The 13502-nt window shown below is 38.2% G+C and overlaps 1 protein-coding gene across 4 annotated transcripts in view; it reads right to left on the bottom strand.

Moving 5' to 3' along the window:
* The window catches only part of MSI2 (musashi RNA binding protein 2), a 386104-nt gene that overhangs the window by 3579 nt on the left and 369023 nt on the right, over positions 1-13502 (bottom strand). For all 4 annotated transcript variants that reach the window (XM_044993537.1, XM_044993538.1, XM_044993540.1 and 1 more), the window contains 3 exons: positions 6588-6796; positions 4744-4821; positions 1-1079 (listed from right to left, as the gene is read on the bottom strand). The exon at positions 1-1079 is cut by the window's left edge and continues 3579 nt beyond it. In XM_044993537.1, the coding sequence (XP_044849472.1) occupies positions 4780-4821; positions 6588-6796 (251 nt within the window). In that variant the 3' untranslated portion in view covers positions 1-1079; positions 4744-4779. The remainder of the gene's footprint in view (positions 1080-4743; positions 4822-6587; positions 6797-13502) is intronic.

Raw genomic sequence — 13502 nt, 5'->3', positions numbered from 1 at the left:
TAAATTAAAAAATATAACTAAACTGTTACCTTTTAAGCTGTGCACATATGACTAGTTAATATGCTGGTATGACGCTAGTACAGTTATAAGGTCTAACACACCTACAGAGCAAGCTAAACAGTGTTAATCTAACTCTTATGGGCCAGCTCTGGCAGTTGATCTAAACGTTTAAAACTTTTTTTCTTCCATTTAGTAGAGAAACTGCCTTAGACTGACTCCATCACAAAAATATTTTGTATTTCTCTTTCTCTTTCTTAATAGTTTATATGTAGTTAATGGAATTGTATTTACAGTTTTTTTTTGTTTTTTTTTTCCAGAATTCACAATTTCAAAAAACCTTATATCACCTCTTTCAACCAAAAAAAGCACTTATAGAAAAAGAAGGACACAAAAAAATTTTGCAGTCCTTACCTTATTGCCGAAAATAGATATAATTAGGTTAACAAAGACATCACAAATCAAAAGAACGGCTAGAGATCCTGCTATTCAACTACTCTCTCAGCTCCCATACAACGCAAACTAGAAACTTGACTTCAGCCCACCCGCTGCTCTTGCTCAACTTCTAATTCAGTGTGTGCTAAAATTCCACCTGAAAAGTTTTTACAGTTTCAGAATTGGTACCAAAAGACTGAGACTCATGTTACCATCTCAGCATCCTTTAAGCAACAACTACGTAAAACAAAAGGAAGGAAAAAAGAAAAGAAAACCCCTTAATATAAACAGTTACACTATGGTTAGGCTTTTACTAGATACACAAATTAGAACTACATGACTACGAGAGTATGTCAAATGCCTTGAAAAAATGTGATTCAAATAGATTTAAAGGGGGGGGGGAACCCATCAAGAAAATAAAACAAAAGAGAAATGGATTATATATACATATTTTAAAAGCTGTTTTTATAGTACAGCAGATTCATGAGATGATGAGAGAGATTTTAAACAACCTAAGTCCATAGAGTGCCACCTCCAGTTTGTTTATGTTATTGGTGATGATGTAGTGCTCAAAGTCTGATGATATCACCTGAACATGGGACCATTCAGAAACTTCGCCCTGTCTTGCCTGGACATCCAGATATACTCTATAAAGGATAAAAAGAACACATAACATAACCAATTTTTTTGAGAGCAACAGAAGTTCTCAAATCGAATGCAGTTCCTCACGGGGTTTATTATGTACCTATATTTGTAAATAGCTCAGTAGAATTCCTGTGCAGGTCTTTGTATGTTCTTTTGTGCAATCAGTGCCACACAGTATAAACTTGACATATAATAGACCTGACCCAGGGATGTGCTGAGGACCAGTAGCTCTTGTTGGGAGCTCAGTCCCTTTCAGTATCAAACCCACTATTCATATGTGTAATATGAAAAAGATAATATCACTTAAATACAAAAAGTGAACAGAAATAGTCTAAACATGACCTATTCCGTTTATGTAAATAGCAGGTGATGTTGGCAAAGGGCCAGTGCATGAGAACTGTGCAAACTTTTTAATATCAAAATGAGAAGCGTCCTTAAACATTTGACACCTGTGTTTTGGGCCATAATCTGTTCTAAATCACATGGTATAAATCCAGAGTAACATAATTGAAGCTTATAGGGTTACTCTGGAATGAAAAGTATAGCAGAGCAGAATTTAAGCTATTGATCTTCTCTTTCAAATACATTTACAAAGGTAAATACCTCAGTTTCAAATTCAGTGCTCCTTTGACAAGCTCCTTTTGTACTTTTACAGGGTGGTTTTTGTTTGTTTGGATTTTGTTCACTAGTATTTGGGAACAATAAAATATTACTAGATTCATCAGAAGTACTAGAAAATCTCCTAATACACCAGTCACACTACTGAGTTTACATAGCTTTATAACATGCATATTCTAAAACTGTTCAAGTACTTTCTAGATGATAACTTTTACATGGGTACATTTCAACGGAATGATCACTTTTATAAGTGGATGTGTAACACCTAACTCACCGATCCTGCAGACAATTTCATATGTCAGTAATCCAACTGAGTGCAACAGGACTACTCTTCTAGGTCAATTTTTCCAGGATTGGGACAGAGGGGGGTAATTATTATTTAAACTTCACTACGGAAATTATTTTAATTATGACAAAAATAAAAAAAACACTCCTGCAATTGAGGGTCTATCTACAGTGCAAGCAGGCAGGGGTGTGATTTGCCTCTCGTGTAGATGTACTCTGGCGCAGCGCCTCACAACCCTTCCAGACGATTGGAGCCCTTTCAGGAGTCTGATTTGTCTTGTGTACCCCCAAGTTTCACCTCACTTAAAAACTACTTGCTTACAAAATCAGACATAAAGTGTCACACAGCACACAATTACTGAAAAATTGCTTACTTATTTATACCATATATTATAAATCTTTTGGAATATAAATATTGTACTTACATTTCAGTGTATACTATGTAGAGCAGCATAAACAAGTCATTGTATGAAATTTTAGTTTGTACTGACTTTGTTAGAGCTTTTTCTGTAGCCTGTTGTAAAACTAGACAAACATCTAGATGAACTGATGTACCCCCTGGAAGACCTCTGAGTACCCCCAGGCTGAGAACCACTGCTTTAGCAAGCTTGCTAAAATCAAGCAAGTGGGTTTCAGCATGGGCTGCACAAGCGAGTATGTACTAGGCGGGCTTGTGCTGCAGTGTCCTCACTTTAGTGAGCTAGCTAGAACACAGCTAGCACAGGTACGTCTGCACGAGCTGCAAATCACACCTGTGGCTGCCGAGCAGGTGTATACTGAGTTGTATTCCAGCAGGAGGGAGATGAAGGAGATGCTGAAATCTTGCACACACAGAGTATGCAGAAGGGCTGAGCTTTGACATGAACTTCACTGCAATTCATTTTAAGTAATGTAATTTGTAAAGACCCAGTTCAAATACTATCACATCCTATCTCAGTATCAAGATAAGATTTTTGCTTTACAGAAAGTCCTCTGCATGTGGAGAACCACTATATTAGCAGACCCTTGTAAGCTGGAGCAGTGGAGCCTGCTCACAGATGGAAGAGGAAACCATAGTGAGATAAGTGGAAGTATATTTTGGAAGGCACTGTCACAATTACAAATTTCAAACTCAATAGTCCTTGAGAAATTAATAATACGGACAATCCCCCCCCCATCTATTTTAATTAGTAATTAGCGGTGTTAACAGCTATTTCTGTTTTTAAGTCATTAATGATTAAACTTGTAACACTGGCCAGTAAATAATGGTTACAGGTTGATGTGCTGTGGTAGGTTTAAGATGATTGCAATATATTAATTTTGTTAACATTTCCTGTCTTGCGGCATTATTAGTTCAAATTACTGTTTCTTTAAAAATCCCCAACATGCCTTGAGCTCCACAGCTTGTCTGTATGAAGGATATAGACACAACAATAGTGAAAATATTATTAAATTAAATATTATTTTTAATATGATTAAAATATAGACCAATTACTGTGTGTGTCTGTGTCTATACACACACTATAACGTTACCAAAAATAACTAGGATTAAAAATGAGTGCTTATCCATTTTACTCTCCCCATAAAAATTATATTTTGTGGACCAAATTAGTTCAGGAAACATTCTTAAAAATTTAAAATACACATTTATGCAGGAGATACTCATGACCATTTCTTGTCATACATTAAAGGAGATCATAACATAGTAATAGTTATAAAATGATCAATGTACTATCTCTATTAGATACAAAAATCATGCAGCCCAGCATCAGTGGGCATTTTGTGGGGTGATCATGGCTTGATGGATAAGGGGTGTGTGTGTGCGCGCAGGATTGTTTTTCTAGGCAGGTTTTTTTTGCATATATTGGTAGATACACATACACATTTAAGTACCCTCCACACGTATTGTAACAATCCCACTCCCCTTTGTAATTATGATTTTAATTCCATAGATTTATTTGAAATTTAAAATGTGACTGATCAGATTTATTCCTAGCTAAGAATCAATAGAAATAAAATTTGACATTTAAATTTATTTTTGTATCCGTATAGAAAAATGTAAACTACAAAGGTAAACACATGGTTTAATAGGTATAACTTTTGTTTTGTATTGACTGACTTTTTAATTTACATTATTAGAGGTATAAGAATATTCATTTGCAAAAATGAATATGCCAAAAGGCCAAACAATTTTTTTTAAAAACATGTAATTAACTCAAGCTCAGTTAAAAGGGTAGGAAACTGGCAGTGATCCAAATACTAAGGTAATGTCTTTAATTTAATTTGCTTAGGTTTAATTTTTTAATCTAGATAATTGCTCTATGGTTACTAGTAACAATGTTATCTCATAGCTGTAATATTTGGTACAGTAGTTAATTATGAATTATGGTTTTCTTTGCAATAAAGCAACGGTGTTCACTTATTTTTAGAAAACTGCATTCATAGCAAATCCGTAATCCTCACAGCAATGCTGCCTACTGACACTTTTTCATTTGTTTCCCCAAAGACTTCTGGAATCATCATTTATTCCTTTGGGTTTTAAAGAATGCCAGCAACTGCTCTAAGCTTAATGAATGTAAAAACACTAATTTTGTTGGGTTCTAGCTCCTGATTCTCTTCCAGTTTCCAACCCACAAGATTGATTTTAAAATAAACAATTGCAAAAAGGAATGATTAAAGGCCAAGGAAAAAAGAAAGTGAAGATCAAAAGGTGTTTTCTTAATTTAAAATATATACGGGAAATAGTAGCTTAGCATAACATACAAATGGTATATATTGTAATACCTCAAAGTGAGATGGCAACCAACCATGTGTAACGTTTCAATGGTATCCATTTGTAAAAGCCGTTGCAATCAAAGGTCCCTAAAATTGTACAATTATTAAGGTCATCAGTGTTCTATACATGGGAACAGATTATTATTAATTTTTTGGCAAGTAATTATCAAAGGACTTGAAAGACTGTGTTGCCAGCATGAATATGTGTTTAAGAAAGCTGTTCTCTGGTCACCACTGACTTGATGTGTTGAATTCTAATCTTACCTTTCCAAGACACTAATCTTCTCACACACCCCCTCTAAATTTTGGGTTTTTTAAACATTAGGATTAGTAAATGGACAATGTTAAAAAAATAAAGAATAAAAAAGACCCCCATGTTCTCGATAAGGTTATGGGGGGAGAGGAGGAATTAGGAGGCTGCCAATCTGCACATCAGAGAGAAAATACTTCCTTAAAAAAATGATAGTACAGACAAAACAAGATGCCAAATGTTGTATTATTATTATTTGACAATCAGGATGTTGCAAAGGTCAAAGTGCACAAGTTTTCAAGAACAAACAGGTCTTTTTCTTTAGGCGAAAAGTGGAAATGAGGGGTGTTGTAAGTGGTGATAGATGGCAGTTTAAATTGATGTAGCTCTTGGCAGAATAATAATAATCCACATTTCAGAGCACCACTGATCCAATGAGATTGTCAAGTTACTTAAGTGACCTTACGATGGGAATGGAATTGAACAAGAATTCAGAACATTAGGGCACAACTAGAAGGCTGCAAAAAGGTATTTAAAAAATACAATGAAAACCACACTAGTTAATTTCAGGAGCTTTGTCTGCACTACATTTTTTCCCCCAACCAATTTGGCTAAAATATGAACATTACTCTCCTGTTTGGTTTTGAGTAATCTTTTGAAACTTCTCTATACATCTAAGATGGAAAACACACAATGAAAAAAAATCTCATTGTTTGCTTAAATTTTTTTTTCCAGGTAGCTGATTTCCCATTTCAGAGACTGACAGCCACTAAACAGATTCAAACACATTCATGCTAACGCACAGAGGTAAAACAATACAATCTGAAAAACAGCATGCAAGTTTGTTAAGTAAATTTCCATTGCCTATATTAGTTAGATGATAGAACCATGAAAATATTTCCCATTGACTTGAGAAAAAAAATAGTAGAGACTTACTTGTGACCTTCCAATTTCAAGAAATGTTAGCAATAAACTACTTATCAACATGTTGAGCACACATCATCTCAGGCTAACTTTTCTTCTTCAATTCCATACTAAGTCTCTGATTCTGCAAACACTTGTGCACGTACTTAACTTTAAGCATGTAAATAGTCCTACTGACATGAGTAGGACTATTCATCTGTTTTAAATTAAGGACATGTATGTTTGCAGAACTGGAGATGCTAAAGCAAAGGACCACTTTCTCTTCGATAGAGATAAAGAATTGGGGCATTATATGCCATTCGGTGCCTCAGCCTAAAATATTTGTTCTACAGAAATAGAGAGACTTAAATTTAAAATGAACAAACTTTAAGCATTTTTTTAAATATTACAGTTTAATGTATGTCAAATCTATAATGGAGGAGTAGGGGGTCATACAAGCATTTTCAATTCCGCTTATAATTCAAGTGCCAGGGCAGTGGAGTGTGCCATTTTGAAACAAGTCTATTAGTAGATTGAGCAAGTTAGATAGAATAGTATCACAAAATGGTAAAAGGCTACGTGAGCAGTGCACCACACAATTCATTTTTCATTAAAAAACAAACAAACAACCCTCTACAAAATGGTTCCTGAACTAAATTCAAACTACCCCCGTGGAGAAGGGAAAGAAATGGTTACTTACAGCGATTCCATGGCCAAAGCCAGAGCCTGGCTGAGGACTGGCAGCACTTATGTAATTACCAACACCGGAGTCCTGACTGGCTGTACCGTAGAGGTCTGCGACTGGACCTGGGCTGTTAGCCCCTGGAAATCCTCCTGGCCGGGCTGGATTGGAGCCTGCCGGGGAAGCGGGTGCGCCAAAATTCGGTTGAGCACTGTAGCTATTCAAGACTGGTGTGCAGAGAATAAAGCTGGGTATGAGGCTAGAAGCCGAGCATGCACAGTTATTACAAAGCCAAACACTAGAATAAACAGCCTAGGCCCAACTTCTAACACTTAACCAAGGCCATGCGATAGGAGAGCAAGTACTGAATAATAGTCAGCCCATACTACTAAGAAGCTTGGAGCTCCAAATATATATAGATAGATATATATATATAAAAACAATCATTCAACACACTACTGCAACCAGAGACTGTAGGTGCTCATTTTCACCAAATTATCACAAACTATATCGATATTTTTCAACATCTGATTTGATGCTCATGCAGTAGTAACAAGTTTTCTAGATCTGGGCACGTCGAGACAGCATTCACATCCCATGCAAACTACAAAGGAACTAGTTTTAGACTACACATTGTGTTAATATTGATATTAAAATGTTGACAGCAAATAAAGCAAATCACATCTAGTAAAATCATTTTTGGATCCATTCAATACTTTACCAAACCTCCCCCCCGTCCCCCGCCACCCTTTTATCTGTAAGCTATATAAAGATTTCATCATCGAAAAGGTTTGGTTTTTTCTAAAAAAAAAATGGTATGGAATGGAACATTTTGGAGTAACTTTTTTTTTTTTAATTGTTATGAAGGAGATTTTTTTTGTTTTGTTCCTTAGATTTGGAGAGCGAGGATCTCCCTCTGTCTCCAAAACTGCACAAAATAAGTAAGTGAAGATCAAAACCAAAAAAGAATTCATAGGATCTATGACACTCACCTCCTTAAGGGGAAGTAAAATAATTTTTTTTAAGTCAGGAAAAGATGCTAACGGATAAATTTGGATCTTTAAGCATTTTAGATGATCAGATTTTGGCATTTCTCACAATCATTCTGGAATGTAAAATTTATGAGTAAAAGACTTGACTGCAAAGAGATATCTTAGCAGGCTAGGAAGACTCAAATGAAAATAGCCTGCTGCAAGATAAACCTATGTTACTTCCAAGGTCCTTACAGAGTGCATAGAGACATGCCTGTATGCACCATAAAGCCCACCTATTCTCTCTCAGCATCTCCTTGCAAGCCAGATAAAGTTAGTGTATATACACGCATGTATTTTAAACTGCTCACAGTTGGTTTCAATTTCCCTCACTTAATTAGACTAGACCGAACAAGATGCTTGCAAATAAATAAGAACAGTGAAAGGACAAATAAATCAAAAAGATATGCAGTCTGGCAAGGCCTCAATTAAATAAACCTTAGTTATCATTCTATTTGTAACAGTGAGGTTTGAGTTTTAGTCATCAGCTCCGAAGAGGCGGGTATTTAAACACCTTTTAAAAACCCCTTAAATATAGCAGATGGAATCCACACCATGCCCTGAAGAGACCCATCCTTCTCAAATCTAACTGCACAGGCTGTTCCACCTAGGTATAGAGAGACAGACCTAAAAGTGAAATTTAATACTGCACAGTCATACCCAACCTTTCATTATCTCTGAATTATTAGTATAAAGTAGCTATTAGAAACAGGCTCGAGCTGCAAAGTTTTGTATTTCCCCAAAAGTTCAAGGCTGTACAGCTCCAGGGTTTTGGCCTCTCTCTTTTGCTGAGTCTCCTGCAGACAATCATAGAATCATAGATGATTAGAGTTGGAAGAGACCTCAGGAGGTCATCTAGTCCAACCCCCTGCTCAAAGCAGGACCAACACCAACAAAATCATCCCAGCCAGGGCTTTGTCAAGCCGGGCCTTAAAAAACTCTAAGGATGGAGATTCCCTAGGTAACCCATTCCAGTGCTTCACCACCCTCCTAGTGAAATAGTGTTTCCTAATATCCAATCTAAACCTCCCCAACTGCAGCCTGAGACCATTATTCCTTGTTCTGTCATCTGCCACCACTGAGACCAGCCAAGCTCCATCCTCTTTGTAACCCCTCTTCAGGTAGGAGGGGAAGTTAGGAGTTAAACAGGGGATGAGTGAAGTGTGGCAGCTTGTAGACGCCCTATCCCTGTAATCTGCAGGTAAGAACTGAGCTGATCAATTGCAGGTTTTTATTGCCGATGAAATCGAAGAGTGAGCAAGTCCTACTTCTCTGTCAAGAGACACCCAGAAAAGATTATAGTCCTACTCTAAGAACCTTTCCAATGAACAAAATGGGCTTTGGATCAGCTCCTTGCTAAAAATTACAACAATTTATATGCAAATTTGGTACAGTCAACATAGCCTTCAGCATCACACACTGTGGGAGTCTTAAGTCCAATGAGACATGATCATTCAGGATTTCCCATTACGCCACTGGCTCAGAATTGAGCAATCTTTCACTGTGCTGTATCAGCAAGAGTTAAAGACCCCTCAACTAGATCAATTAACCAGCAAAAGTAAAATGGCAACCAATGGCTTTGCAATGGTCGGAAAGTCCATTTTACAAAATAAATTGTGCAATGTGGCTCTTTGTAACTGGTAACAGGAGGAAGTAAGTAGGTCATCTAATTCAGCAAGTTAAAAGAAATAAGGCAAGAAGAGAGTAAACAGATTATTTTGGAACACGCTGGCAAACAAAGCACCATTTTTTAATATTAAAGATTAAATGTCAAGATAACATTTGGCCTTCTCACTCAGGAAGAAAAATATCCAGCTGAGATATTCAAAAGCCCTTTATTATCTTGCTCTAGCACACACTTTTTTCTGGTTCAATTAAATGGATACAGGTTTTACTGCCAAGTCACACAGAAAACCTGGTTTGCCCAGTTGAGCAAATCCATGGGTCTCTAACAGGCCCACGGGAGGGAAAGAAACCATTTTAAATTTCCTTCATGCTGATTTGCAAAGAATGCAGACAGGGCCTTTACTGAGGAGGATGTAAGGACACACATTCCTTAGAAACAAACCATGCCAGAAGGAAAAAATTAACCGTGTGCAGGGTAGATAAACAAATAACCCCAAACAGTCCAACCATCAGCCAAAAGTCACAAGAGATGGCTTGTGGCAAACCTTAAAAAAAAATAACACTGCTGAGTTTTAAGAGAGTTCTCAGTCTTGTTCCATCCTAGCAATGGCGTCAATGACACTGAAATAATTGTACCGTCATTTCTCTCACTTGCTTTTAATTCTCATATTGAAACATATGCATGTGTGTAGGGCAGGAAAGGGTTTACAAAGAAGTGTCTATTATTATGAAAGACACCACACTCTGACCAGCGGTGCAGGTTTTGACTGTAATGTGTCTTAATGATGTGGATAATAGATACCCTCTGTGTGATGGTGTGTTACTGCATTGGCCAGATCTTCTAACTAAAGGTAATTTTTAAGACTCCATTTCAGAACATGATTTGCTGGGAAAACCCAAAGTCATAACAATGTCAAGAAGCAGTGGCAATCCCTAGAGAACACAAGGCAGATTATACATAGAAATATGCCAAGGGTTTAATTAAAGACAACAAAAACAAAAAATATTTACAAAATAGGCCAAATTTCTCCTTGGTGTAACTCACTGAAGTCAATGGAGGTGACACCTGGGCTGAACAGGTCCCTCTGTTTTCAATATTAATTTCAAGATACAATGATAAAATTACACTATTTAAAACAACGACCAGTTTCTAGAGAGTTGTGCTGTATTCTAGCATGGCTGTTCTACTCTACGGCTGTGTCAAAATCCATAAGAGGAGAGAAGCTAGAGATGGAAATGACCAGATCAGAGCATCCAGCTTTCTACATGTGTGGATTAGAGACCCCCACAAGAAGAAATCACATATCCAACTAACGTGGTGCTGCGTGTGTGGAGGGGAGTGGGAGAAACATTTCAAAGCTTCAAATATTTGTACTTACTTAAAATGTATTTGAAAGGATGAAGTATTGGGGAGGTGGAGCTGGCTGACTGGCAGATCTGGATACTGATGCTTACAGTGTATATCCAGTGATTACTGAAGAAGCAACTGTATGAGCCTCAAAAAATACCACCTCAAGTCTAACAGGAGCAGCAATATGGGCTAGATCCTCAGCTAGTGTAAATCAGAAACGCTCCGTAACTATTGGTGGAGCAATATTGATTTACACAGCTGAGGATATGGGACAGATCTTTTAGGACAGTGAAAATGGCAAGCCACCTCAAGCAGAGACTTCTCCTTAGATGACCCCCTAACACTGATGGATTTTCTTGAGGTTGTCTTTTGGTACCCATTGTGGTAAACTGAAGGTGGAACAGAGCTAAGGACACTCATTTGTTCTCCCTGGATCACACTGAGGGAGCTCTGGAATGTGAGTTAGACAGAAACAAATTCCCCTTGTTAAAATAAAATAATCATCGTAACGTACAGTGGCATGCCATTTGTAGTGTCCACAAGAGAGCAGCTCTGTTTATAGTCATGAATGAAAACCCCATTTCAATGCACTGCCCTGTGCAAAATGTAAGGCTGATATTGAGAATGAAGTTGTTCTGTGCAAACATAACTAAAAATAACAATTTACTAGAAGAGGATTCTACTACGTACAGAGCAAGAAGAGGGGATGGAATGTGAGTATCCCCTAGGTATTTACTACCCTGCATGGGAGATAAAATGGGAACTCAAAAGATCTCAAAGGAAGATTTCCCACGCTTACAGGAGTTGCTGACTGATGCCAATATGCTGCTAATAGTAGCACAAATCGTTTAGCAACAAGTGGCTATAACACCACAACCAATAATATATGAAGACACATCAGCATCCAGGGTAAAATCATTCAATTTGCAACTGCAAAAATCATAAGTGGATGACAAGAAAACACTTGCTTAGTGGTTTCCTGAAAGGAAGAGAGAAAACTAAAAGCCACCAAACAGATTTCTATAAGCTATCTAATCTCTCCCCATTGAGTTTTGCTGACCTAAAGGTAGGGGACTATTGTTTTCCAATATCATTTTTGGCTGTCAGTCCAAGGAGATCAAGAATTAAGTGTTATCCATTCTCCCTTTCCACCCAAGGCACCAACCAGCTGATGCAAGTCTCTACTTAGCATAAAATCACTGATGATTCAGCATTAAACATGGGCAGGCACAGTTAACTTCCTCCACTGCCAGGGATTTTATTGTACTTGTGAAATCTTGATGATCAGGCCCCACATTTTCCACATGCCTTAAAAAGTTTGGGTTCAATTTACTAACCAATTGTACATGAAACCATCCTGCACAGAACATTTCACAGCAGAAGAACTTCAGCCTAATAACTCGAACCTTCGAGTTTCTCATATGCAGAATTTGTGGTCCCAGTCTTTACTAGCAGATACTGTACCAGAGTAGTGTCAAGAGAGATGTGGGAAAGATTGTATACATCTGTGATTTATATCTCACCCACAACCCAGGAGTCCTCAGCATAAAACTGAGGATCTTCTAGATTTCCTCAGACCCAACCACTCCTTTCCAGTGGTATCTTACCCTGAGGATTAGATGGTCCAGTGCCTAGAGCAATTGTAATCAAGGGGCAGGATCCATCACATGGGGCAGAGAATGGGATGCATACATTTTTTGTTCAATATGTGTTTTGACTTAGTTGTGTGTCTTGTTACAGACCAACTGGCTGTGCTCTGATCATTCACTGTGTCTAGTAAATTTTCACCTGTACATGAAGTTTTGCCTGTTGGCTGAATTAGGCACCAATTCACTGTGCAGCCTATAGGGGGCGGGACAAATATTTTTTACCTCCTGTCTTTAAGAGGTATATGCTGAAGGTGGCTATTTTCAGTCTAGGCCCAGTGCAAAAGGAAAGACTAACTTGACACTATCCTTTCCCCCTGCCTTTCCCTCCTCCAGTCCACATACCCACCCATGAGGTCCTCCACAGCAGCTGCCCTTCTCCTGACCTCCTCCAGAAACCTGTCAGCTCTGCTTCTCAGTTGGTCAACAGGTAGGGTGACCAGACAGCAAGTGTAAAAAATCAGGATGGGGGTGGAGGGGAATAGGAGCCTATATAAGAAAAAGCCCCCAAAATTGGGACTGTCCCTATAAAATCGGGACATCTGGTCACCCTATCAACAGGATGGGTGCTAATGGGCTGAATATGCTCCCTCTTCAGCACTTTCAGTCCTCACTGTCCTACAGTGAGCAACCTGAAGTGGGAGTCTTTGCCACAGCAGTGCCATTTGGGTGGACTGGAGTTTAGGAAGCACTAAAAGGCTACTACAAAACAGGTCGGGATGACTTGGGAAATTCTCCCACCACACACTATCTGCAAAGGGAAAGCAATGCTTCTCTGTCAGTGGAGCAGCAGGGTCAGTGCATCAGTATCACAAGGGAGGTAAGAGGGATGGAGATTGTATAGTGGGGACCAGATTGAGAAGATTATTGGGGTGGAGCTTCCAGTTTGACCTCTTGCAGCCACAGCAAGCCAACAAAGTCCCAATATAAGTTGAAGCCAAATGAGTAACACCCAGCAGTGACAGCACCACAGAAAGGTGGCAAAGCCTCCGTGATGGAAAAGGAGAAAGGAAAAAGGATGCAAAAATTAAAATGATGATAACGTATGAGTTCTCATGTCAGGAGCTGAGCAACCTGCATTAGCAACACTATTTTTAATGATGATTTGTATTGCACTAGACCCCAGCGATTCCAACCAAGAATCAGGGTCCATTGTGCTATGCACTCTATAGGCACAGGAAGAGATTACAGTCTAACTCGATCAGCTGGCAATAGGAATTATTATCCCCATTTTACAGATTGGGAACTGAGGCACAGAAAGATTAAGTGACTTGCCCAA

Source organism: Mauremys mutica, chromosome 19 (genome assembly GCF_020497125.1).
Source record: "Mauremys mutica isolate MM-2020 ecotype Southern chromosome 19, ASM2049712v1, whole genome shotgun sequence".
Taxonomy (NCBI): Eukaryota; Metazoa; Chordata; order Testudines; family Geoemydidae; genus Mauremys; species Mauremys mutica.
This window is presented reverse-complemented; position numbering and strand designations above follow the sequence as displayed.